Below are 25,028 nucleotides of genomic sequence, written 5' to 3'. Positions count from 1 at the left end.
TGTCTTCTCTCTCCCTGTCTCTCTCTCTGTCTGTCTGTCTTTCTCTCTCCCTGTCTCTGTCTGTCTGTCTGTCTCTGTCTCTCTCTCTCTCTCTGTCTGTCTCTCTTTACGTGAAGCTCTGCAGCTCGTTATTGGACCCGTGGTTCTGTTCGTTCACACTGACACCGTCTGGGACTCCAGAGTCGAGGTTGGGAGCCTCATGGGGGGGGAAACACAATTAGGGTCGGGTCGATCTGGATCGCTGCCACCTCAGGATGTTTCAGGGCCGTTTTCCCGCCCGTGCTGCGTTTGATGTGAGCGTTATTAAAGGTAAAACCAGAACCAGATCACTTTTCAAAGGCTGCGGATGCCTGCTGCGTTCGCTTTGACAGGAAATATCTGTATGCACATAAACACAGCGTCAGGATATTATTCTTCTTCAGGAGGAAACGACACTCAGAGCGAGTTTGGGAGGAAAAACTTCTGATTGTTCAGTTTTTGCTGCTTCATCAGCTTCTTGATGAAAATAAACTGAATTTGAATTTGAATCATCTTTGCTGAAGAGGCGAGGCGTTCACTGAACGGGATTAGTGGGCGCTCACACTGTGACACAGTCGAGCGGAATGGGCGGTGCTGGGTGCTCGATGACATCATCGTGTCTTGTCAGTGTGGAGCCAGTCATCATAATGTCACAACAATTAAGTGAAATTATTTGGTAAAAACACTTTGCGGGGAAGTTATTTGATAAATGCATCATAAAAATTCATTATTTAATTATAGACAGCAGAATTAAGTCATTTAACACTCACCTACACGCTGACTAGCCAAGCTAGCCTGCTTGATGAGCCCTTGTACTAGCTAGCGCTGTCGCGAAAAAGAACTGTGCAAGATGTAAAAGCAAATTATCGGTAATATTTTGTCTTGATCTGTTTTCAGTACCGTTTATACTTTTGCTGAGTGGAATGTTGTTAAACTGAATTATGCGACATAGCTAGCTAAAATGTTAGCCACAGCATTTTAAACCCAGCTACATTTAGTTACTAATGTTGAAGTTGGAGTATTTTTTTATACCCTGTGAATCCACTTCATCATGAGTACAGTGGTCCCTCGCTATATCGCGGTTCACCTTTCGCGGATTTTTTTTAGTGCAATTTTGCATGCTTCTTTTTTTAACAGCGCATTGTGTTCTGCGTCCTCATCAGGCGGGCCGGTCGGCATCACCGAGATAGCTCTCACTGCCTCCAATGCGCTTACTGAGTCTGCGGGCTCGGTAAGCGCTGCAGCGGGCCATTCACACCGCCCTACTGTCTGCTGTGTGGAGTTGCAGCCAAAATCTGGCAACAGGTCCAGAGACTACACTCGCTGTTTTGATGCAGAGCGCTCCAGCAGCCCGCAAGGATAGAATTCAGCAGCGCTGCATGGTCTCGGTAACCACAGCCACAGAGCTCCGTGGCCACTGAGAGAAGTTTGTATCTTTTTAATGACTTGGATTCTTTGCGGGTCCCGCATCCGTACCGCAGCGGTAACACCGGAGGCAGTGAGCGAAGGGAGAGCACGCGCATTGTGTTCTGCGTGTGTCTGTTTATAAGAATCTTCTCGCCCAGAAGAAAAAAAGAGCGCCAACAACTACCCATAACTGTGTTCTTCACTCGGAAAAAGACACCTGCACCGAGGTGTCTCTCAGTGGAAAAACACGCTGCGCAGTGGCGCCAGGACGAAGAGGTGCGATCAGAGGAACTGTGAAATATTGGTCAGTCACTATTAATAATTTATGTGTTCAACCTTGTAGGTTGATCGTTAAAATGAAATTTGTTAGTTCTAAAACCCATCATAATTATTTATAGGAAAACGTTCTATTTTTATTTCTCAAACAAATGTTTGGGCCTGAAAACAGGTTTTGATCTTTGGTTTCATTCTATAATACTGGTCTTATTTTTCTACTAAGGTTTGAACTTTGAGAGTGTTTACACAGGAGAGAAAAGTGAGAAAATATGTGTAGTGAGGGGTTTTACAGCCTTAAAACATCTATAATAATTGTAAAAAATAACGCTAACTACTTCGCGGATTTCCCCTATCATGGGCTATTTTTAGAACGCAACTCCCGCGATAAACGAGGGACCACTGTACTGAATATAAATTAGCTTTTTTCCCCTTTTTTTCCCATCACCACTCCGTAACTCAAAAAGCTTGCAGTAGGTTCCAGCAAACTTGTTAAAATGAAACTTGTTAATTCTGGCATTGATCGAAGTCCAAAAATGGATCTAATCATAACCCACCCACAGCTTTGAACCGCAGACTTCCTTGTCACGCGCCTGAACCTGTCCCGCACGCCAGTTTTATCATTTGTGCAGTGGAACTTTTTTTTTCTTTGAACATGCTTCCAAAATGCTCCTGTGGACCATTATTGAGAGTTGGAACAAACAATGTTGTTGACTTTTGCGGAAACGTTTGCAGATTTTGAAATTCCAGCATCATTTGGCTTTGGAAAAGGCTTTCGCTTTCGAAGTGCCACTGTAGTTAGTTTCTTTTTTTAAATCGCAAAATTTTTGTCTTTTCTAAGATTTAATGTTGCGTCTCGAAGTTGCCGCATTTTCAGCTGAAGATTCCATATAAAATGTCAGTTAACGAATCGTTTATTTGAAGTGCCGCCGAGTGCTGCGCCTTCGTGCTCCACATTAAATCTGACCTGTGGAGGCATCCTGGGAAATTGCCAGTTGAATCGTGTTGTGGCACTCTAATCAGCCGCGGTATAGTCCATTGAAGTGGTTTTGTGTGTTTGTGTGCTCAGACACCTGACGTTTGGCTCTGCCGGCGTTCCCAAGCTTTGGAAGCGAGCTCGCTGCTTCTTTGTTGACCTTAGCGCTAACGCTCTGAGTAACTCAACACCTCAGCAAAGCAAAGCCCAAATCCACACGGTTACAGGTCGGCCCATCTGGTCAGAATCTCTGCGTCCTGCTGCTTCTCGTCTTCTGTCGACTCATCTCTTCTTCTACTGCTGCTCTGTGAACTTCATCAAACTTTACTATCACACAGTTTTAATCCTTAAAAACAAAGCTGGACAAAGAGTTTGATTAGTTTTGGTGCAAATAGCGACACCATGTGGCCATTTGTAAATTGTCCCTAAAGTCTGGAATAAGGAGAAAACAAGCTTCAGGATGAAAACAGACGAGGTCAGAACCATTTCATACAAACTTTACATCAGAACTTGAAGGTTTCATTAATCAACTTCTAGGAAAAACTTCTCGGAACCTGGACGAAGTGCAGCAGTTGAACCAGAGAGGCAGGTCTGAGATCAGTATTGGGATTAAAAGTCCTGAAGACAATGGTTTAACACATCCAGGAGTGAGGACACAACTCTCAAACGGTGCTCTCAGTCTGAACTGGAAGATGCCCACATCTTGGATAAATGGAACAAAGTCATTCACCAGGTTCTCACCAACATGGTGTTTGGTGAGAAGTCCAGAAACAGATTTAGGAGACGGCGTTTACAGGCAGCGTCCACGTGTGGCAGTTTTAATTCCACTGTGGCTCTTGGAGTAATTTTACACTTTGGAGCTTTGACAAGGAAAGACGTTGAACCTTTTGTTGATCTTACACCTTAACTATCCAAAACACTAGGGGGCAGTGTATTCAACAAAGCTTAGCAAACAACTGTTCCAAGCAGAATGGGAAGGTGGATAAAATCTGAAGGTTTTGCTTTCCCGAAACACACCACTACTTCTGTGAGGATGCTTCTGGTTTCAAAATGAGGCTCTAAGATGATATCTCAAATATGAAACAAACTCAAAATTCACTTTCTCCAAAATGGTTTATGGCTAGGATGAGGGTTCGGGATAAGAATAGGGTTGGGATGAGGATTTGGATGAGGTGTGTGCAGCCAGTACACTCTGAGTGCCAGTGTGGGTTCAAGTTGTTGTATCATGGTGAGGATAGGAAGAGAAATGGTGTTGGGTTCATTTGAAAGGAAGAGTATGTTAAGAGTGTGTTGGAGGTTAAGCAAAAAGGGGAGGAGCTCAGCGTGACAGATAAGAGTGGAGGAAGGTGCACACAGGTTGACTACATTCTGTGTAGGAGATGCAAGCTAAAAGAAATTAGAGATTGTAAGGTGGCAGGAGAGAGTGTAGCTAGACAGCATAGGATGGTTGTTTGTAGGTTGACTTTACAAGTAAAGAAGAAGAGAGTGAGAGCTCAACAAAGGATCAGATGGTGGAAGCTGAAGGAAGAAGACTGTTGTGTGAAATTCATTGAGCAGGTGAGAAGCACTGGGTGGAGGGGAATCAATTTTGGACAACTGGAAAAGTACTTCAGATGTGGTGAGGGAGACAGCTAGGGCAGTACTGGGTATGACATCTGGACAGTGGAAGGAAGACAAGGAGACTTGGTGGTGGAATGAAGATGTCCAGGAAAGTATAACTAGAAAGAGGTTTGCGAAAAAAAAATTGGGATAGTTAGAGAGATGAAGAAAGTTCAGGAGATGCGGCGTAAGGCGAAAAGAGAAGTGGCAAAAGCTAAGGAAAAGGCATATTGAAAGCTGTACAAGACACTGAATAGTAAGGAAAGAGAAAAGGACTTGTACCGATTGAGCAGACAAAGGGACAGAGCTGGAAAGGATGTGCAGCAGGTTAGGGTAGTAAAGGATACAGATGGTAATGTGGTGACAAGGGAAGACAGTGTGTTGAGAAGGTGGAGGGAATATTTTGAGGAGCTGATGAATGAAGAATATGAGAGCGAGAAAAGGCTGGATGATGTAGAGAGTAAATCAGAAATTTCAAGAGATTAGTAAGGATGAAGTGAGGACAGCTATGAAGAGGATGAAGAGAGGAAAGGCAATTGGTCCAGATGACATTCCTGTGGAAATGTCTAGGAGAGATGGCAGTTTCTAACCCAATTCTTTAATAAAACCTTAGAAAGTGAGAGGGTGCCTGGGGAATAGAGATGAAGTGTGCTGGTTCCTATTTTTAAAAACAAGGGTGATGTGCACAGCTGCAGTAACTATAGTGACATAAAGTTGATCAGCCACAGCATGAAGTTATGGGAAAGAGTAGTAGAAGCTTGTCATAGAAAACATGTGAAGATTTGTGAGCAGCAATATGGTTTCATGCTGAGAAAGAGCACTACAGATGCAATGTTTGCTCTAAAAGTACTCATGGAGAAGGCTAGAAAGAGTTACATTGTGTGTTTGTGGATTTAGAAAACACTTATGACAGGGTGCCAAGAGAAGAGCTGTGGTGTTGTATGAGGATGTCTGGAGTGGCAAAGAAGTATTTGAGGGTAGTGAGAATATGTATAAGAATAGTGTGACAGTGGTGAGATGCACAGTAGGAATGACAGACTCATTCAAGGTGGAGGTGGGATTACACCAAGGATCAGCTCTGAGTCCTTGTTCACAATGATGGACAGGATGATGGATGAGATCAGACAGGAGTCTCCATGGACTAAGATATTTGCAGATGACATTGTGATCTGTAGTGAGAGGAGAGAATAGGTTGAGTCTAGCTTGGAGAGGTGCAGATATGCTTTGGAGAGAAGGGGAATGAAAGTCAGTAGGAGCAAGGCTGAGTCCATGTGTGTGAATGAGAGGGAGCCCAGTGGAATAGTGCAGTTACAAGGAGTACAAGTGGTGAAAGCTGATGAGTTTAAATACTTGGTTCAGCTGTTCAAAGTAATGGAGAGTGTGGTAGAGAGGTGAAGAAGAGAGAGCAGGCAGGGTGGAGAAAGGTGGCAGGAGTGAAGGGGAGAGTTTACAAGACAGTAGTGAGACCAGCTATGTTGGACGTCTTAGAGACGGTGACACTAACAAAAAGACAGGAGGCAGAGCTGAAGATGTTGTGATTCACTCTGGGAGTGAGGAGGATGGACAGGATTAGGAATCAACATATCACAGGGACAGCTCAGGTGGGACAGTTTGGAAATAAAGTCAGCGGTGACTGGCAGACGGTGGTCCTGTGGCTCTGCAATGTGATTTCATAAATCAGAGTTGTTTTTGGTCCCACAAATTTTTTTTTTTTTCCGTTTTGGAGTGTATGTATCATTTAAATGGTTTCCAGTTTTGAGTGTTTCCATCACAGCCACGCCGTTAGTCAAAGGTCAAAGGTTTCACTCTGTGTGCACATCTGGGGTTAAAGTACAGCAAAGAAACAAAACTGACATTTGTCTGTGAAACCAAGAGGAGAGAAATTTCCTGTGAAACCATTTTTGGCATCGTGTGTCATAAAGCGCTGCCACCTTTAATCAAATAAATGAGGAATAAAGACGGTCAGTGATTTTGGAAAAGAGGAAAGAATTTGACAAAGTTCAGAAATCTCTGTGATGGAATTTGTTTTTAAGCTCCTCGTTTTTAAAACAGGATTAACAAGCTAAAAAAATGTCAATAAAAATCTCATAACGTTTTTCCTGTTTTCTATCCTTCACTCACTTTCATGTGTTTGTGCCGCCCTCCGCTGGTCGATTTGGGGAACTGTACTCATCTCAGCGTATTTAACTTTAATTTTTTTAAATTCTGTTATCGCTGATCTTATAGCATGAATTCACTCTCAGTGGTTTTTAATTTTAAGATCCACAATTTAAATATTTATATTCACTTTTACACAATTAAACATTAAAATGCAGTACGTTTAGTTGTGTTTTAGTATCTATACTGTATTACTTGGCTTTTACTGACATCTACTGGTCAACTACCTGAGCTACACAACAGTATTTTATTGTTTTTTTAAGTACATTTCAGTGTTAATATGTTTTACTTTAATGAAATACAAACTAAATTGCAGTTTGTTGACCCTTACTGCGACATTTTTACTTTTCTTGTAATAGAAAGTTTTCATGGATCAAAGATAATTTTTCCAAATATCCCATGATTGATTGACTGACTGTTTTTTTCTTTGCAGGAAACGCTCAGTGACTCATGCTCAGCTGATGCATGACAAAGGTCGGACGCTGCAGGACCTAAAGCGTCGCATGTGGCTGCACGAGCTGCTGGGCGACGTCCACACAGCCGACATCCGCGACATTCCCGTCCGGGCCACCATTGGGAGCGGCACCAGCGGCGGGCTGCCGGCCATTGGCCTGGGCATCAACCTGAGCACCACGGACAGCACCCTCCACTCTAAACCACATGGAGGAACCAAGAACCTCCCCATCCCCTTCCAGCTGGAGGAGGAAGAAGGAACCAACCTGCCACAGGAGACCAACAAGTCTCAGACATACAAAGACGGCGTGCTGAAGGCATCTGGTAAAAAGAAGAAGAAAGGCCGGTCTGGCAAGAGACGGGAGGGTGAGAAGAGGAAGCGGCGGGCACGGTCATTAGGCTGGAGGCTAGACGAGCCCGGGAGTGGTCTCCCCCTGGAGTGGCGGTACCTTCTCGGCCTACAGAGGGCGCTGCATTGAAACGCTGTCAATCTCTGACAAAGGTGAGTCCAAAGGTCATGATCATGTTCCATATAGTATTGGAAGATGGACCAGCTCAAAAGTGTGCAAAATATTTGCACACTTCTGAAAATCATGCACAGTAGTGGAATTCCAATGAGGTTGTGGTTTACTTTTGGAAAAGGCCAACTCCAAAGTGTTGATGTTTCATGTCCACATAATTAGCCATGTATGTGCCTTTTTTTTTTTTTTTTGCTGACCCTGGTTCCTCAGGGTCTCCAGTGCAGTTCCACATTTGAGATTTGGCACAAATTTTACACCGGGTGCCTTCCCTGGCATAACTCCAGTCCTACTTAGAGAAACCTGCTCACTGCTCCCACTGTTCTGAAACGGTCCTCCAGCCATCCTCCAACTAATCAGGACAGACTCTGTCACTTCTGAGATCTGATGGAATTCAGTGGGCACAGAGCCACATGAATTAGCCATATGCTAATATGATGGATTATAAAGTACACCCTCTAGAGGGCAGAGGAGAGCCACCTGATTCCTGACTCCCAAAGGATATTTACACAGAACTTACACAGTTAGCCAAAAGCTGGCGGATATGTTGTTGTCAAAATAAATGTGGCTCCTAGTGTCCAACACTTAGCCACAGAGGCTAACCCAAGTGTCACATGACCTACATAAATAACTTTCCACATGGAGATAAACATTTTTTTTTTTTACCGAAGAATATGTTGCTGTTTCTGGAGCAATGAGATAATCATGTAAAACATTTGAGTACTTGTTCACTGCGTTAGCTTTCATTGCTACTGTTAGCTTAATAAGTGTGATGTAAAGTAGCATTTGAATAATCACTGAAACGTATTTAGACTTTCTCACATTTGTTCAAATCCTTGACAAAGAAGACGGTGAAGGGCGCCTCAGTCTAAACCTTTATCGCAACATTATCGGATATATTCATGCAAACTCATGAAGGTTTGAAGCGCCTCCCCATTTTCTGACAAAAAAGTTCAAAATTTCACTTTTCTACAAATTCTGCTTCTGACTGATATTCTTTACATACACTAAGTAGCAGACACGCTGTGAGATGTTACACCAAACTACAACGTCACTTAGAGCCTGGATGATGACGGAGCCTTTGGCTGCTTGTTTGCTCACGTAATATTTAATGAAACTGTGTTTGTGCGCCCACGACAGTTGATAGAGTCGTTAGCGACCTCATGCTAACTGTTCTGACTAACATATATGTCATAAATGTGGAGTTGCGAGCTGACCTTATTCGGTTTGGAATTTTAAGACTTCACACGATCATTCGTTTCCCCATCTACGTTTTTTTCTTGTTTATATCACCCCCTGCATTTCAGCAAGGTATTGCACCTCATAAACGTTTATTTTTGTGTAATAAAACACACTCACTTCTGTCATGGATTTAACTAATTTTTCACCTTAAAGAAGTTGGAACTTGACATTTTAGAGGACTTTTTTTTAAGTAAAGGGTTATTAAGATTAAAAAACTAGAAAGACCTTCAGTGTCACATGACTTTTACACATCAGTGAAAGGAATAGCGATTAAAAAAAAATTGGTTTGTGTGTGTGTGTGCCCCTGTCAAAAAGTTCACATTTTTGTTCACATTTTAACAATTTTATTTTTGTTTTATAGTGAAATTTTCCCTTTTTTTGGTAACATTTTTCATGTAATACTTTTAAAAAAATTTTTTACACACAGGATCCAAACTCAGATGAAATGTGAAAGCGTTTTAATTGGTAAACTGATGCTTGTTTGTTCGTTTGTCTTTCAGACTCCTTCGGACAGTTGGACTGGACTCCTAAATATTCCTGTTACAGTCGTCTGTAATAGTGATTGTTTGGACAGAAATTGGAAAATATTTATTGTCTGTAAATATTCTAAATGTAGCAGAATAGATAGAATATGATAATAATAAAATTATTTGATGCTCTCTGGGGCGACAGATTTTACTCGTTGTGAATCTTTGCTTTTGTTACCTTTTTTATTCCAATTATGTCAGATGTTTTGCAGTAATTTATTTTGTCTGAATGGTGTATTTATTTTGTAAATGTATCAAGGTGCTGCTGACCTTCTATATTTTTGTACAATAATGCACTTTACATACATGAATATATACCATTAATTTTGTTGTTTTTGGGGTGAAATGAAGAAAAACAGCAGTTGTAATTCTGTGTGATTCTTCAACTGACGATGAGCTCTAACTTTTTGTTTCTTGCTGCTGTTTTGTTTGTTTATGTTTTTGAGGCGTTTTCCCATGATGCTTCAGGATGGCGACAGCCTCGCCTTGCGTCTTTGTTTCTTCCACAAACTGCTCTGCTTCACAACAAAAACCTTCATATTTGTACATAAACCAAAAATGTAAAAGTTTTGTTTTTGGCCCTTGCACTGACATGACACCCTGTACTGAACAGATTAAACATTTGACATTTCACCTCTGACCTCTGTGTTTTTATTGTCACATTAACTTCAGATTTGATTGAGTTGCTTAGCTGCTGAAGAAATTCAGAGCAAGAGTTTAAATGCTGATAGAAATAATCAACTTTTTTAAAAAGTTCACAATAAATAATTAATTTCACACAATAGTAAATGTGACATTTAATTTTTTTTTTTAGAATTGTACATTTAAATGTTCTGGATATTTTTTAGAAGAATGTTTTTAATTATAAACTGTAATATATATAAAAAATATATTTAAAAAATGTTCTACTTTTGACTACCATTCAGCTATTTCTCAGTGTTATTGCCCTACTTTTATATATTTTATTTTATTTGGCTGAGGATAAGGAAATGTGGGATGAGCTGCTAGCTCTGCTGCCACCTGCGACCAAGACCCGGATAAGCTGCTGAAAATAAATTATTTTATGAGACGTGGCATATAAATGCAATACGCAGCCGATACTGACGGTGGCGATAATGAGCCAGGACGAAGTGGACAAAAACGTAGATTTAAAAAGAAGCGAGTCCATGTGTTTTCGTCATGTCGCCTCCGTCTGCGAAGATAAACAGACCAAAAACTGTAAGAAAACGTTATTTTTGTCACTAGACAAGATTAAATATTAGTGATAGAGTGTAGCTTCAACATATATTTTTAAGCGTTTTTCAAGCGGTTGGGGAATTATGTTAACATTTACGTTAAGATTCTCATGCTATAAGCGGTTATAAATAAGTTAAAAAGACAACTAGGTGACTTATTCTAAATATTAATGATGGCTAAACGAAGCCTTGTAAATGAGTTATTGGGTAAATGTGAAGCAAAAACGCTGTTCTTCAAAAAGTGTCGATATCTTGTAATACAACGGCGGCCTCTGCTGGACAACGTGAGAACGTGCACTCTTCAAATGTTTCTGAATTTTGTGTTTGGAGCAAAAACTGGAGAAAAAACCGAAATTGCATAAATAGAATCGTGCAGTTAAGGTTAATGTTTACATCTTATTAATCTTTATAATTATGTTTCTCTCAAGACAAAATATGCAGAATAATTTTAAAATTTGATGCTGAAAACATTCAGTTAGAAAGTTTATAAACAGTTTATTTAAATCATATCATGTTGGGGATATGAATCCAAATTTTGGCTTGATTTGTCATTTGGATACAAGGTCTGGTTATTTTCATGTTGGTCATCTTTCAGGATTTAGGGAAGAAACTTTTTAAGCGGCGACGAGTTCTGGGTCGAGAGAAAAGAAAGAAGCATCAGATCGTTGGTGCTGTGGTCGATCAGGGCCTCATCACTGCCCATCACTTAAAAAAGAGAAGGTCAGTAACCATAGCAACCTGTGGAGATGGCTGGCTCGCTTCATATCTCATATTAAAACTTTAAAGCTGCTTTTGGCTTTCCTCACCTCAGGTGTCAGTGGTGTGAAGCCAGCTTGTGATTTTTTTTTTTTTCTTTTGTAATTGTTATTGCTGTTTTTCCAGCTCGAGTAAGAGAGCAAACATTACTCTGTCTGGAAAGAAGAAACAAAAACTCCTCAAACAGCTTCGACACATGCAGCAGGAGAAGAATCAAATGGACGGTGAGAACAAACAAATTAAACCAAACAAACAAAATAATCCAGGCATTAAACATCATCACTTAGACATCATCACTTTTACAGCCAGGATTTAGGCAGGTCAAAGGTTAAATCAATCAATCAATAATCAGTGGGAACAGTATGGTCTTGTTTGGTCAATTTATTTACAGCAAGCTCACCTAAAAAAAAAAAAAAAAAAATCATACTAGTGAGGTGAAACTTCCAAGATCCTGATGACTGCTTTAAAGGTGTTCTGGACATCTGTGGCTATGAATGGACGAACTGGGCTGGTTACAGCTTCACCGTTAAGCAGAACAACAGAGACATGAGCTGGTTTTAGATGACATTCTGCTTCGGCCGGTGTTATCTTATTTTATGTTCACTGTTTTAGTTGAACCAACGGCGCCACCACAGAAGAAACATGAGGTGTCGTCTGCTGCTGCCAAGAAGACGAAGGAAAAGAAGACATCAGGTTGCCAGGGTGACGTAGAGATGGATGACGCTGAATGATTCAACTTTCAGAGTCATGAAATGTTCTGAAGGAGAAACCAGATCTTTGTTTCCTTCTTTTTATCCTTTTAGTGAGTCTCCTGTCACATGTAAAATATCACTGCGACTGCATGTAAGAAAATGTTTAATTTCCATATTGTGTTGTTTTCTGTTTTCTTACACGCTGAATCTATTCCAAGTAAAATTACATTGATTTAAAAGTTGTATCGAACAATGTCTGCAAAATTTTGTGCTATAAAATACACAATCATAGTAATAGTTTACACAAATCTTACTTGCTGTCTGGGTTCTCGGCTCCAAAACAGCTCAGCAGACAAGAGTCCCATTACATTTGGACCCCACAGGATGTGCTGTAGTTTAATTTCTACACTGTTCACCTCATTTACATGATGAGCTCAAACAATTATTTAAATGCTTGTGGTTTTTGTGGCCCGTATGATTGTTCACCATAAGCATGTATTTCCTGTCACTGCTGTCGCGCTCTGATCGCCTCCTGTCTTTTATGATGAAATAATCCTGAATTTATGTGGAAATGATTGTTGTACAAAAGCTTCAGATATCTGTCGCTGAGACAGATGACGACTGGCAGTTTGAAGCAGAAATGTGATTTCCTGGATTTTTTTTTTTTTTTCCTCATTTTGTCTCTCACAGTTGAAGTGTACCTATGATGAAAATTACAGACCTCTCTCATCTTTCTAAGTAGGAGAACTTGCACAATCGGGCTGACTAAATACTTTTTGCCCCACTGTATATGAACGCCCCCCAGCATTACAACAGCATGCCTGCAAAAAATTACGCTGCAGTCGGGCTGTTAACACTGTTTCCGAGGGTGTGTAACGGGAAAATGATCATTTCTGTGCATTGATTGTGGACCCGCTGCTTTTGACTTAGAAGCAGCGGGTCCACAATTATTCATCAACCTCTGTCAAAGCCATTTAAAGATGTCATTCATGACTACCGGGACTCTTGTCTGTTGTTGCAAGTAAAGAGAATCATCCGCTGTTTACAGTAGGTTTTTGTTTCATTCCTCATAACGTGCCTCTTCTGTGGGACAGCGCATGAAGGTTCTCTGGTATGGACTGTGGGAGAACATTCCCCCAGCCGTCACTACGCAGTACGCTGCAAGAGACCTTTTCCCATAGCCGTGTTCTCCTGCTGCAGGAGAAATGTGACTGATGTGGGGAAAGACATTGTTAATAGATGTTTCTGTGAAGGCTCTCAGTTGTCCAGGTGGTTTCCATAGTAGAGAAGCTTGAATCTTCAACTGGACTGGGTTGCTTGACGTGAGGACGTTTCGCTTCAAATCACAGAAGCTTCCTCAGGTAAAATTCTTGCTCTGGTAGTCTGACTTCTGTCTTGACTCTTGTAGAGAAGAATAAACCAGAAGCCAACAAAAGCTGGAGTTTTTTTTAACCTAACCAGACCCCTCCTACCGAGAGGCCGACTGCTATAGGCTAGTGACTAAACAATAGCTCTAATTAGCACCTATTGTGCGCTAGTTAGCACTCTCCTAATGATGGGATGGAAGCCTCCCCTGATGGCTCCCTTGACGACTCTCCTGATGACGTGAATGACTCATTACCATGAACAAAAGACTGAAACTGCTTTGACCTTACAATGGGGTACTCGGGTCAAAGCACTTTCAGTCTTTTGTTCATGGTAATGAGTCATTCACGTCATCAGGAGAGTAGTCAAGGGAGCCATCAGGAGAGGCTTCCGTCCTGTCATTAGGAGAGTGCTAACTAGAGCACAATAGGTGCTAATTAGAGCTATTGTTTAGTCAGACTATAGCAGTCGGCCTCTCGGTAGGAGGGGTCTGGTTAGGTTAAAAAACTCCAGCTTTTGTTGGCTTCTGGTTTATTCTTCTCTACAAGAGTCAAGACAGAAGTCAGACTACCAGAGCAAGAATTTTAGCTGAGGAAGCTTCTGTGATTTGAAGCGAAACGTCCTCACGTCAAGCAACCCAGTCCAGTCAAAGATTCAAGCTTCTCTACTATTGTTAAAAGATATTAATCTTCAAAATAAACTATTATTTCAAACTTGTTATTTGCAACCTGGAAGCTTTGATTTCAAACTTGGGGCTTTGTTTTTTTTGTTTTTTTTTTTGGGTCATACTATGTTTTTTCTTTAATTCCTTAAAAAAGTGTGTCATTTTATTTCATACTTTTTTCAAAGTTTGTAATTATCATTTCAAACTTTTTAAAATTTCAGGCTGCAGGCTGATGGTCAAACTGGTTTTTATTTCAAACTTAAATTTCAGACTGGAGACTTAATTTCAAACTTCTTTTTGTTATTACTATTATTATTGTTATTTTTGTTATTATTTTGACTGGAGACTTATTTTCAAACAGATTATATTATTTCTTATTTGTTTAATTTAAAAATAAATAAATAAATAAAAAATCTCCCCCAGCAGACTGGAGAATTTTTGCAGTAATGTTTGTTTTTCGAGCGTTTTTGTTATGGCGGGTTTTTCTGGCGGAGGAACACGCCCCCTGCCCCTCCCCCTCCCCCCCTCTGAGGACAAAGAATAAAATGGGTCACACTTTCAGCCATCACTTCATCATCCTGCGGACGCAACAAAACATGAAACGTTAACGGATGAAAATGTTCGGAACGTGACGCTGTTTCTCGCGGAGCGTTTGAAGGAGAAAAGCAGCGTTTATTTTTGAATGATTTCTGGGTCATTTAGCAGGTTTTTATTTTTTTTAATCACCTGGTCCTCTGAAGTCTCGGGATGAATGAAGAATCGTTTTGGGTTTTTGGAGACTGAACAGATTTGAAAAGGTTCTGGTGGACTTCCAATCCGGACCGAACACCGACGAATGGACGCCGAGAAAATCACTGTCCTCGGTGAAAAATAAGGTAAAGTGCTGGCAGAGAAAATAAATATTTCACGACATCAGGCTGCTTTGTGTCTCTTGTTAGCATAAATTATTAGCACCAGTTAGCTTGGCGACACGAAGGCGAAAAATTAGTCACTTACGTCGTAGTAACATCATCTCAGCAGTCAAAATAAAAGTCGTAATTAGTCTTAGAGCAGTACACTTAATTTGACATTTATTACAAGGGCGTAGTTAGAGGGGGCCACAGCCCGGCTCTGCCCCCCCCCCTTTGCTTTTTACTTAACATAATTGGTTACCGTAGAGAAATGTGTAACTCAGTTTGATTTACATAATGTTCATCAAATTATTCATGGTAACTCCCAAATATTTCCAGACCTATTTTTGTTATGTCTCTGAGGTACACAACAGCAGAACTAGAAGATACCAAGATACACCACAAATGTTGGCAAAAATTCTTTTAAATACATTGGTGTTTTTAGTTGGAATCAGTTGCCATCAGGTGTACAAATTTGTGATAATCTTAACTGTTTTAAGAGAATGGTAAAGTAATTTTTGACCAACTGTGTTTTAGAAAGAAAGCCAGTCTAGCCAATCTGTGTACATTTGTCTTATTTTAACCACTTACCTGTTTTTTAAAGGTTTTGTTTTTATTGTATTCATTTTATTTTTAATCTATCTAGATTTTATTAATTTTTGCTGCCTATTTTGTAGTTGTTTTATATAAGGACCACAATGGAAATAAGTCTTTTGACTTTTTTTGTGTTATCCTTGAAATTCCATGATAAATGTATTCATGCAGGCATATGTTTTAACATGGTATTTTGCTGTATGTCTTGTATGGAATTTCTAAATCAATCAAAAACTCCCTCTTTAAGATAAATCCATTTTACATTTAAGCTGTGTTCAATATTTGTGGTGTGTGTCCATGTGTAACGTTGAATTTGCTTTTCTATTTTTATTTATTTTTTGCAGAGTCTGGTGTTATTACAATAATATAAATGTCTTATAAACGGCTCTGAACACATTGTTGGTGACACGTTCAGCCATGAATTCTGAAGAATAAAGCTGCATCAAAGTCTAACTGCATGACGACATGGTGCCTTAGTGGTTAACACTCTTGTCTCAGTTGGTAAGAAGGTCTGGGGTTCAATTCCCCCTCCTCCCTGCGGCCAAGTTCTTTTTTTTTTTCCCCAGAGTTTGTTTGTCTGCCCTTGAGCAAGGCACCTGACTATGGCTGCTTGTTGCCCCTAGTGACTGGATTGTGTCTAACTGTAATTAGATATGTAAATGCAGAGGACAAATTTTGTTGTATGTACAGTGACAATACAGGCTTTTCTTCTTCTTCCTGTAATTGTTAGCTGACCCACTGACCATTCGTTGAGTGTTGATTATTGTGGACACCAAGTTCTCTGCAGATAACATATTGGGTATTTCAACCAGCTGTGGCGTGCGCGCTGACAAGCTCTTTAAACGTGCAGCTTCTCTTTGCTGTCGTTTGAGGTGATTGATTCTGTTGAGTGTCTCCACTGTGCAGAGCAGCTGTTATCTTAAACTCTGTGATAGTGGGTCAGATAGGCGCCGCTGTAAAGGCGATAAGGTGACAGTTTGCCTCGTCCCACACAGGAGTCGGGCTAAAGTCCTGCCCTGTAGACTGTGGGTCCAAAGAGCCGCTGAGCCTCTGATGGAGGACTGCTCCTTCTGCCACCTGGTGAGTTGTCCACGTTAAAATATTTTCCACTTTAACTGAACAACACAATGTGATCATGAAGAGCTGATTCATTACTAATTATTTATCCTACAAATTGCGCCTGTGTAATGTCGTTTTTAAAGCTACAACTAATTATTGGGTTCATTAGAAACTAGTTAATTAGATCATCAAGATCATAACATATCCTGAATTTGACCAAAACCTGAAGGTCTTCAGTCTGCTTTTGACAAGCAGGAAAAAAAAGTTTATTGGTAAGTTTACCTGTTTAAGCCAGTTTACCATAAATGACAGCTGTTTGTATTTTTAACATGTTTTTAGTGTGTAAAATAACAGCTGACCTTGCCTTTTTTAAAGTGTGTTTTCCATTTATAGTTTTCTATTTTTACTCCACAGATTGAATTCTATTTTTATTCTGCTGTCAGTTCTGACAGATCTGGGACTCAGAAACAGCAGAAAGTAGGATCTCAAAGTATCACATAGAAGCTTTTGAGGAACATGCTCTGATGTTCCACAAAGGCATCACTTTCTCTGTGAACTTTGAAATGAAGTTAATACTGCAGTAAGAAACATTTCAGAGCACGTTGTTGTTATGACAACACTGATGGGGGTGTGTCCACTGACCCATACTGAACTGTACATTCTCTTCAAGTAATTCATGTCTTCAGATAGTTAGCTCTTAAATCCTTTATGCCTCAGTATATTACAATAACTCTTAGTTGCTCCCCTCTGGTGGTCAGTGTTTATTATTAAACTAAATCTAATAGTTACTGCCCTCTGGTGGTCAGTGTGTGATGTTAAAATGTAGAAGTTACTGCCCCCTTTTATCTCAAAGTAATTGATGGGTTTAATGGACACTGAGAGCAGTGGGGTGGTAGTCAAACGGTTAGTGTGCACTGGCTTCAGTGCGGAAGGTTGCCAGTTTAAATCCACCCCTGCCACATGTCTCCATGTAATGTGGAGTTGCGTCAGGAAGGGCATACGTTTTTTTTTTTTTTTTTTTGTGACAGTGGCGTTGGCGGTTGTACGCACGCTTTTCAGTGGTACTCCAGCTTCATGTTAGATATTTGCATCCACGTAACTGCTGCTGGGCCGAAGCAAAAAGTCACGGGCCACCAAGTTTGTGTACGCCGCTCTTTTCACAACACCTTTGTGATTAGCATTGACTTTTTCCTGCAGCAACAGGAAGTTAAATTGTTTGTGGCCACATCATTGTGTAATAAAGTGCACCTCCAGTGCACTTTATTGTTGACGACCATTCTCTTGCTGGATTTATAACTGTAAACCCTCGACATCTTGTCTGACCTGCAGTACATCTGTTTGGATCTCTGCTCTCCCGCTGTGGACTCTGAGCGTTTGTGAACAGCAGATCTGCTGCAGCCATGACTCCGCCCACATCCTCCGTGCAACTACTGGTCACCATCATGCTGATGCTGATGGCTTCAGGCATGGAGCCAGAGACGTGTTTCTCCAGACAGCACCAGAGCGCCATCGTCGACATGGGATTCGTCTTACACCAAGAAGGGACGGCCATGGACGCCAGACTCGTGTCTTCGGAGCGAGCCTGTATCCTGTCCTGCTGCTCAGAGGAGGTCAAACCAGGTGAGTGATGCATCAGGGCCAGGTGATGCTGGAAACATACATATACAAGTATTATTGTGACATTTTGTGTACTTTGTGTAGTGATAATGTGCCACCGTGTTCTTGTTTTCCTGCAGATGCCAAATGCAACATGGTCGTGTTCAATGACCTCAAAGGGCCCGGTGAGGAGAACTGCTTCTTGTTCCACTGCAACAAAGAGCAGGACTGTCCGTTAAAGAAGGCCCAGAGCGGTGTCAACACCTACGACATCTTCAAAGGTACAGACACCTGCCGTCCGTCAAACACCCGCTAGGTCCGTAACCATGAGCTGCAGTTTAATGTGGAAAAAAGTACAGCTGACAGAAGTTAAATGTAAAGAAGCTCATTTCTGCCAGGAAGACAATAAACCAATCAATCAATCAATTTTTTTATATAGCGCCAAATCACAACAAACAGTTGCCCCAAGGCGCTTTATATTGTAAGGCAAGGCCATACAATAATTATGTAAAACCCCAACGGTCAAAACGACCCCCTGTGAGCAAGCACTTGGCTACAGTGGGAAGGAAAAACTCCCTTTTAACAGGAAGAAACCTCCAGCAGAACCAGGCTCAGGGAGGGGCAGTCTTCTGCTGGGACTGGTTGGGGCTGAGGGAGAGAACCAAGAAAAAGACATGCTGTGGAGGGGAGCAGAGATCGATCACTAATGATTAAATGCAGAGTGGTGCATACAGAGCAAAAAGAGAAAGAAACAGTGCATCATGGGAACCCCCCAGCAGTCTACGTCTATAGCAGCATAACTAAGGGATGGTTCAGGGTCACCTGATCCAGCCCTAACTATAAGCTTTAGCAAAAGGAAAGTTTTAAGCCTAATCTTAAAAGTAGAGAGGGTGTCTGTCTCCCTGATCTGAATTGGGAGCTGGTTCCACAGGAGAGGAGCCTGAAAGCTGAAGGCTCTGCCTCCCATTCTACTCTTACAAACCCTAGGAACTACAAGTAAGCCTGCAGTCTGAGAGCGAAGCGCTCTATTGGGGTGATATGGTACTACGAGGTCCCTAAGATAAGATGGGACCTGATTATTCAAAACCTTATAAGTAAGAAGAAGAATTTTAAATTCTATTCTAGAATTAACAGGAAGCCAATGAAGAGAGGCCAATATGGGTGAGATATGCTCTCTCCTTCTAGTCCCCGTCAGTACTCTAGCTGCAGCATTTTGAATTAACTGAAGGCTTTTTAGGGAACTTTTAGGACAACCTGATAATAATGAATTACAATAGTCCAGCCTAGAGGAAATAAATGCATGAATTAGTTTTTCAGCATCACTCTGAGACAAGACCTTTCTGATTTTAGAGATATTGCGTAAATGCAAAAAAGCAGTCCTACATATTTGTTTAATATGCGCTTTGAATGACATATCCTGATCAAAAATGACTCCAAGATTTCTCACAGTATTACTAGAGGTCAGGGTAATGCCATCCAGAGTAAGGATCTGGTTAGACACCATGTTTCTAAGATTTGTGGGGCCAAGTACAATAACTTCAGTTTTATCTGAGTTTAAAAGCAGGAAATTAGAGGTCATCCATGTCTTTATGTCTGTAAGACAATCCTGCAGTTTAGCTAATTGGTGTGTGTCCTCTGGCTTCATGGATAGATAAAGCTGGGTATCATCTGCGTAACAATGAAAATTTAAGCAATACCGTCTAATAATACTGCCTAAGGGAAGCATGTATAAAGTAAATAAAATTGGTCCTAGCACAGAACCTTGTGGAACTCCATAATTAACTTTAGTCTGTGAAGAAGATTCCCCATTTACATGAACAAATTGTAATCTATTAGACAAATATGATTCAAACCACCGCAGCGCAGTGCCTTTAATACCTATGGCATGCTCTAATCTCTGTAATAAAATTTTATGGTCAACAGTATCAAAAGCAGCACTGAGGTCTAACAGAACAAGCACAGAGATGAGTCCACTGTCCGAGGCCATAAGAAGATCATTTGTAACCTTCACTAATGCTGTTTCTGTACTATGATGAATTCTAAAACCTGACTGAAACTCTTCAAATAGACCATTCCTCTGCAGATGATCAGTTAGCTGTTTTACAACTACCCTTTCAAGAATTTTTGAGAGAAAAGGAAGGTTGGAGATTGGCCTATAATTAGCTAAGATAGCTGGGTCAAGTGATGGCTTTTTAAGTAATGGTTTAATTACTGCCACCTTAAAAGCCTGCTGATAAGTGATAAAAATTACCTGATTTCTAAAAGCTATTATATTATGGCCGGGTATGGGTCTGACGCACTAGTGTCATCCATTTTCAGGGCTAGTTGATTGGTGTCAGAAGTGGGATATTATTAAAAACTGATTCACACAGTGAACTGTAACTATTGAGAGATTAAAAGCATTTTGGCTAAAACATACAATTTTTTGTAAACAGTCATTTAGATGATTGAAAAATATTTATTGGATTTGAAAGGTGTGTTCAGTTAGCCAAAATAAAACTTACAAAATGTTATTTGCCTTATGTTTTGTGTGCGTGTGTCAGAGAGAGAGATAAAATCAGATGGTGTGACCAATATTCATTGCAAATGTGCGCCACCTAGTGTTATTCCTGAAGTGTTTGTCCTCAAACACTTCATTGAGATTTTCAAAATTTAGTAAAATTTTGAATGTCTTAATATGTTCACTTTTAATTTAGTATTGTATAATGTTGATTTTTAATATCTTCCGGAACTCACAGTTTTTAACTTAACACTTTCTAATTCTGGTTTAGGAAGTCCAGATGTCCTTATGTCTCACGTTTTGACTCCATAACGTGATTTACACTCAAGTGTTGCTATGCTTTGTAAAAGTTGCACAGATATGCTGTAACATGCGGTGAGCAAACAGATGGATAATAAATGAATCCGTCGCCTCCAGACGTAGAAACAACAAACGCCACCGTCTCGTAACTCACCTGTTAGATCTTTCTACTGCCTTTATTTACAACCCTGGCAAAAATTATGGACTCACCGGCCTCGGAGGATGTTCATTCAGTTGTTTAATTTTGTAGAAAAAAAGCAGATCACAGACATGACACAAAACTAAAGTCATTTCAAATGGCAACTTTCTGGCTTTAAGAAACACTATAAGAAATCAAGAAAAAAATTGTGGCAGTCAGTAACGGTTACTTTTTTAGACCAAGCAGAGGGAAAAAAAATATGGAATCACTCAATTCTGAGGAAAAAATTATGGAATCACCCTGTAAATTTTCATCCCCAAAACTAACACCTGCATCATATCAGATCTGCTCGTTAGTCTGCATCTAAAAAGGAGTGATCACACCTTGGAGAGCTGTTGCACCAAGTGGACTGACATGAATCATGGCTCCAACACGAGATGTCAATTGAAACAAAGGAGAGGATTATCAAACTCTTAAAAGAGGGTAAATCATCACGCAATGTTGCAAAAGATGTTGGTTGTTCACAGTCAGCTGTGTCTAAACTCTGGACCAAATACAAACAACATGGGAAGGTTGTTAAAGGCAAACATACTGGTAGACCAAGGAAGACATCAAAGCGTCAAGACAGAAAACTTAAAGCAATATGTCTCAAAAATCGAAAATGCACAACAAAACAAATGAGGAATGAATGGGAGGAAACTGGAGTCAACGTCTGTGACCGAACTGTAAGAAATCGCCTAAAGGAAATGGGATTTACATACAGAAAAGCTAAACGAAAGCCATCATTAACACCTAAACAGAAAAAAAACAAGGTTACAATGGGCTAAGGAAAAGCAATCGTGGACTGTACATGACTGGATGAAAGTCATATTCAGTGATGAATCTCGAATCTGCATTGGGCAAGGTGATGATGCTGGAACTTTTGTTTGGTGCCATTCCAATGAGATTTATAAAGATGACTGCCTGAAGAGAACATGTAAATTTCCACAGTCATTGATGATATGGGGCTGCATGTCAGGTTTAGGCACTGGGGAGATGGCTGTCATTACATCATCAATAAATGCACAAGTTTACGTTGATATTTTGGACACTTTTCTTATCCCATCAATTGAAAGGATGTTTGGGGATGATGAAATCATTTTTCAAGATGATAATGCATCTTGCCATAGAGCAAAAACTGTGAAAACATTCCTTGCAAAAATACACATAGGGTCAATGTCATGGCCTGCAAATAGTCCGGATCTTAATCCAATTGAAAATCTTTGGTGGAAATTGAAGAAAATGGTCCATGACAAGGCTCCAACCTGCAAAGCTGATCTGGCAACAGCAATCAGAGAAAGTTGGAGCCAGATTGATGAAGAGTACTGTTTGTCACTCATTAAGTCCATGCCTCAGAGACTGCAAGCTGTTATAAAAGTCAGAGGTGGTGCAACAAAATACTAGTGATGTGTTGGAGCGTTCTTTTGTTTTTCATGATTCCATAATTTTTTCCTCAGAATTGAGTGATTCCATATTTTTTTCCCTCTGCTTGGTCTAAAAAAGTAACCATTACTGACTGCCGTAATTTTTTTTCCTGATTTCTTATAGTGTTTCTTAAAGCCAGAAAGTTGCCATTTGAAATGACTTTAGTTTTGTGTCATGTCTGTGATCTGCTTTTTTTCTACAAAATTAAACAACTGAATGAACATCCTCCGAGGCCGGTGATTCCATAATTTTTGCCAGGGGTTGTACTTATGTGAGACTCAAACTTCCAGGTTCTTAAAAAAAAAGATTTCCTCTCACTTTTGGATTTTGTTTTATTTCTCTGAACAGGCGTAATTCATCCGACCATGATCAGACTTGTAACCAAAGAACAAACCACCACATCCGCCCCAAGTACACCCACTATACAACCAGTCACCACAGCAACCACCTCACCGGCTGTAACAACACCACAAGCCACCATTACCACAACGATGACCACCACCACCACAACACCAGCGACCTCAACCACCGTGCAACCACCAGCTGCCACAACAGAAGCTCCACCCATTCTTATCGTACCCACACTGCCAGTGGCAACCACGGTAACCACCACAACCACCACCCCAACTCCTACTACACCCTTTACTACCACAACCGCTCAGAGCACTACCACAACCACTCCAGCTACTCCTACAGTAGCATCGATCATCACGACAAGAAAGCCAAACAAAATGAGCAAAAAGCAAAACAAAACCTCCAAGAAAGCAAAGATTCATGCTGTTACCACGACGACACAGAAGGCTGTGACATCACATGTTATTGAAATGACCAGCAGGGTTACTGCTGAACCGCCACCCACCACCAAGACCGCCACCTTTGTAACTACGACGACTACTGGTACTATTACCACCATGCCTACTACTGCCATGAGTACTATTCCTAGTACCACGACTCCTGCCACAACTCCTTCAACTACAACTACTGTTATGATTATCACTTCTACTGCTACTCCTCTTCCTACTACTGCTGTGACTACCCTGAGTACTACTACTACAGTCACAGTAGTCGCTGAGTCATACACCACATGGACGTCTCCGGGATCCAGCCTTGTCATCACAGCAAAAGGTGCCGTCCAGGCTGATCAGACCCTCCAGAAACCGGTCTCTGCTGTGGATCGTGTCGCTCAGGGCAAAGCCATGGCGGCCAGGGCGGCAATGAAGAGCGGCACGGTGGCGTTCATGGTGCTGGCACTGGCTGTGCTGACTCTGGCTCTGGCTGTGGGTGGACGCAAAGCAATGGAGTCCTTCGACAGGCGCCACTACACAAGACTGGAGCTCAACGACCTGCACTACGAAGTGTGAGCGCCATTGCCACGGCAACACAAACCCCTCACGGGCGTGTTTGAGTTTTTCAGCGGAAGCTCAGGAGGACAGAATCTACAACATGCGAAGTTTGAGCGGCTGATGTTCATCCCCTAATATTTTAATTTATAAATATCACTAAAATGTGTCACTGTGTTAAAGGAAGTGTCTAACAGAACCACAGAGAATACTTAAACCTGATTGGTTAAAGGGTCAGCGTTACTTTCAGATAACCACGTTATTACTTGTCTGTCAACCGGATATCTCAAGAGTTTGACAAAATTATGTTTTTCTTCCGGTCAATCAATCAATCAACTTTTTTTTTATATAGTGCCAAATCACAACAAACAGTTGCCCCAAGGCGCGGTCAAACAAACATTTAGCCTATGTGATGTCACAAAGATGGTGAATGTGATGACACTTGCCTTATGACATCACAAAGATGTGTAGATATTCTGATGACAGACTGTTGGACTTTGGCAGGAGTGTGTGCTCTCTGATTTCACTCTAGTTAACTTTATACTTCTGTCAATACTTGTTTATACATTACTGGCTTGTAAGTGAACTACTTGAGTACTCTTGGTCCACAATAGCACAGTTTCCTTTTGTTCTTTCTGACCTGTCTTGTTTTGGGGGTGGGGCATAGTCTCCTTGATCCAGTCCCTCTTTCTAGCTCCACCCAGTAAAAAGAAGGACTGGATCCAACGGTGTTTGTGGCTATGAGGAGGCCACACCTGAGCTTTTGGTGAACATTGGGCACTGATGGGATGAGAGCTCTGACATCAACATATTACAGGGTGTGACGATGGTGGCCTGTAAGTGACAAATTTGATAGAAAGGAAAAACACATCCAGTATTGTGTTATTGGCTTAGTCTGAAAACTGGGTTTAAAAAAAGACAAAGCTTGTAAAAAAAAATTGTACCATATAAGCCCCCATCCCGATAACTTCACATTTCACAGTTTTGAGGACTAGTTTGTGAGGATAATTCCCACTCTTGATTTGGCAGAAATATGCCTCCATATAGTAACCCTTTAGGTGGCGACAGAACATAAAGAATGAGCAGCAATATTTTCTTCGTTCAGACTCAGGAAGTGTGCAGCGCTGACGTGGATTAATGACAGATTATTATTTTTTTTGTTTGTTTGTTTTTTGTCCATCTGTATGTTGTTTTTTTGTTTTGTTTTTTTTGGACCGTAGCCATATGGCTGCTCGTCTCTGTGTCGTTTTCTACTTTGTCTCCC

General features: G+C 40.8%; 3 protein-coding genes across 5 annotated transcripts in view; all 3 read left to right on the top strand.

Annotated features, from left to right (window-relative positions):
• Positions 1-9,810, top strand: part of pthlha (parathyroid hormone-like hormone a) — a 20,608-nt gene extending 10,798 nt beyond the window's left edge. For both annotated transcript variants that reach the window (XM_034163774.1, XM_034163773.1), the window contains exons 3-4: positions 6,864-7,385; positions 9,144-9,810. In XM_034163774.1, the coding sequence (XP_034019665.1) occupies positions 6,864-7,362 (499 nt within the window). In that variant the 3' untranslated portion in view covers positions 7,363-7,385; positions 9,144-9,810. The remainder of the gene's footprint in view (positions 1-6,863; positions 7,386-9,143) is intronic.
• Positions 9,811-10,289: 479 nt separating this feature from the next.
• Positions 10,290-12,488, top strand: c22h11orf98 (chromosome 22 C11orf98 homolog). The gene is made up of 4 exons (XM_034163426.1): positions 10,290-10,388; positions 11,001-11,125; positions 11,288-11,385; positions 11,774-12,488. The coding sequence occupies exons 1-4, from the start codon at positions 10,350-10,352 to the stop codon at positions 11,890-11,892; spliced, it is 381 nt and encodes a 126-aa protein (XP_034019317.1). The 5' UTR covers positions 10,290-10,349; the 3' UTR covers positions 11,893-12,488.
• Positions 12,489-14,409: 1,921 nt separating this feature from the next.
• mansc1 (MANSC domain containing 1) lies at positions 14,410-24,627 on the top strand. 2 transcript variants are annotated; one of them, XM_034163775.1, is made up of 5 exons: positions 14,410-14,757; positions 16,362-16,446; positions 17,755-18,045; positions 18,162-18,302; positions 22,773-24,627. In XM_034163775.1, exons 3-5 carry the CDS (start codon positions 17,826-17,828, stop codon positions 23,783-23,785), a joined length of 1,374 nt encoding a protein of 457 aa, XP_034019666.1. In that variant the 5' UTR covers positions 14,410-14,757; positions 16,362-16,446; positions 17,755-17,825; the 3' UTR covers positions 23,786-24,627. The 2 variants fall into 2 exon arrangements, with proteins under 2 accessions (XP_034019666.1, XP_034019667.1); XM_034163776.1 differs by having other exon boundaries at positions 16,310-16,446.
• Positions 24,628-25,028: the final 401 nt, after the last annotated feature.

The sequence above is a fragment of the Thalassophryne amazonica genome, chromosome 22, assembly GCF_902500255.1.
Source record: "Thalassophryne amazonica chromosome 22, fThaAma1.1, whole genome shotgun sequence".
Taxonomy (NCBI): domain Eukaryota; kingdom Metazoa; phylum Chordata; class Actinopteri; order Batrachoidiformes; family Batrachoididae; genus Thalassophryne; species Thalassophryne amazonica.
Note: the sequence above shows the minus strand (reverse complement) of the source record. Positions and strands in the feature narration are given on the sequence as shown.

Bases quoted from the DNA above. Each gene is read 5' to 3' on its own strand.
- c22h11orf98 (XM_034163426.1), top strand. From the start codon at position 10,350: ATGTCGCCTCCGTCTGCGAAGATAAACAGACCAAAAACT. The intron at 10,389-11,000 runs GTAAGAAAACGT...GTCATCTTTCAG, and splicing joins AGATAAACAGACCAAAAACT to GATTTAGGGAAGAAACTTTT. The intron at 11,126-11,287 runs GTCAGTAACCAT...CTGTTTTTCCAG, and splicing joins CATCACTTAAAAAAGAGAAG to CTCGAGTAAGAGAGCAAACA.
- mansc1 (XM_034163775.1), top strand. From the start codon at position 17,826: ATGACTCCGCCCACATCCTCCGTGCAACTACTGGTCACCATCATGCTG. The intron at 18,046-18,161 runs GTGAGTGATGCA...GTTTTCCTGCAG, and splicing joins CTCAGAGGAGGTCAAACCAG to ATGCCAAATGCAACATGGTC. The intron at 18,303-22,772 runs GTACAGACACCT...TTCTCTGAACAG, and splicing joins CACCTACGACATCTTCAAAG to GCGTAATTCATCCGACCATG.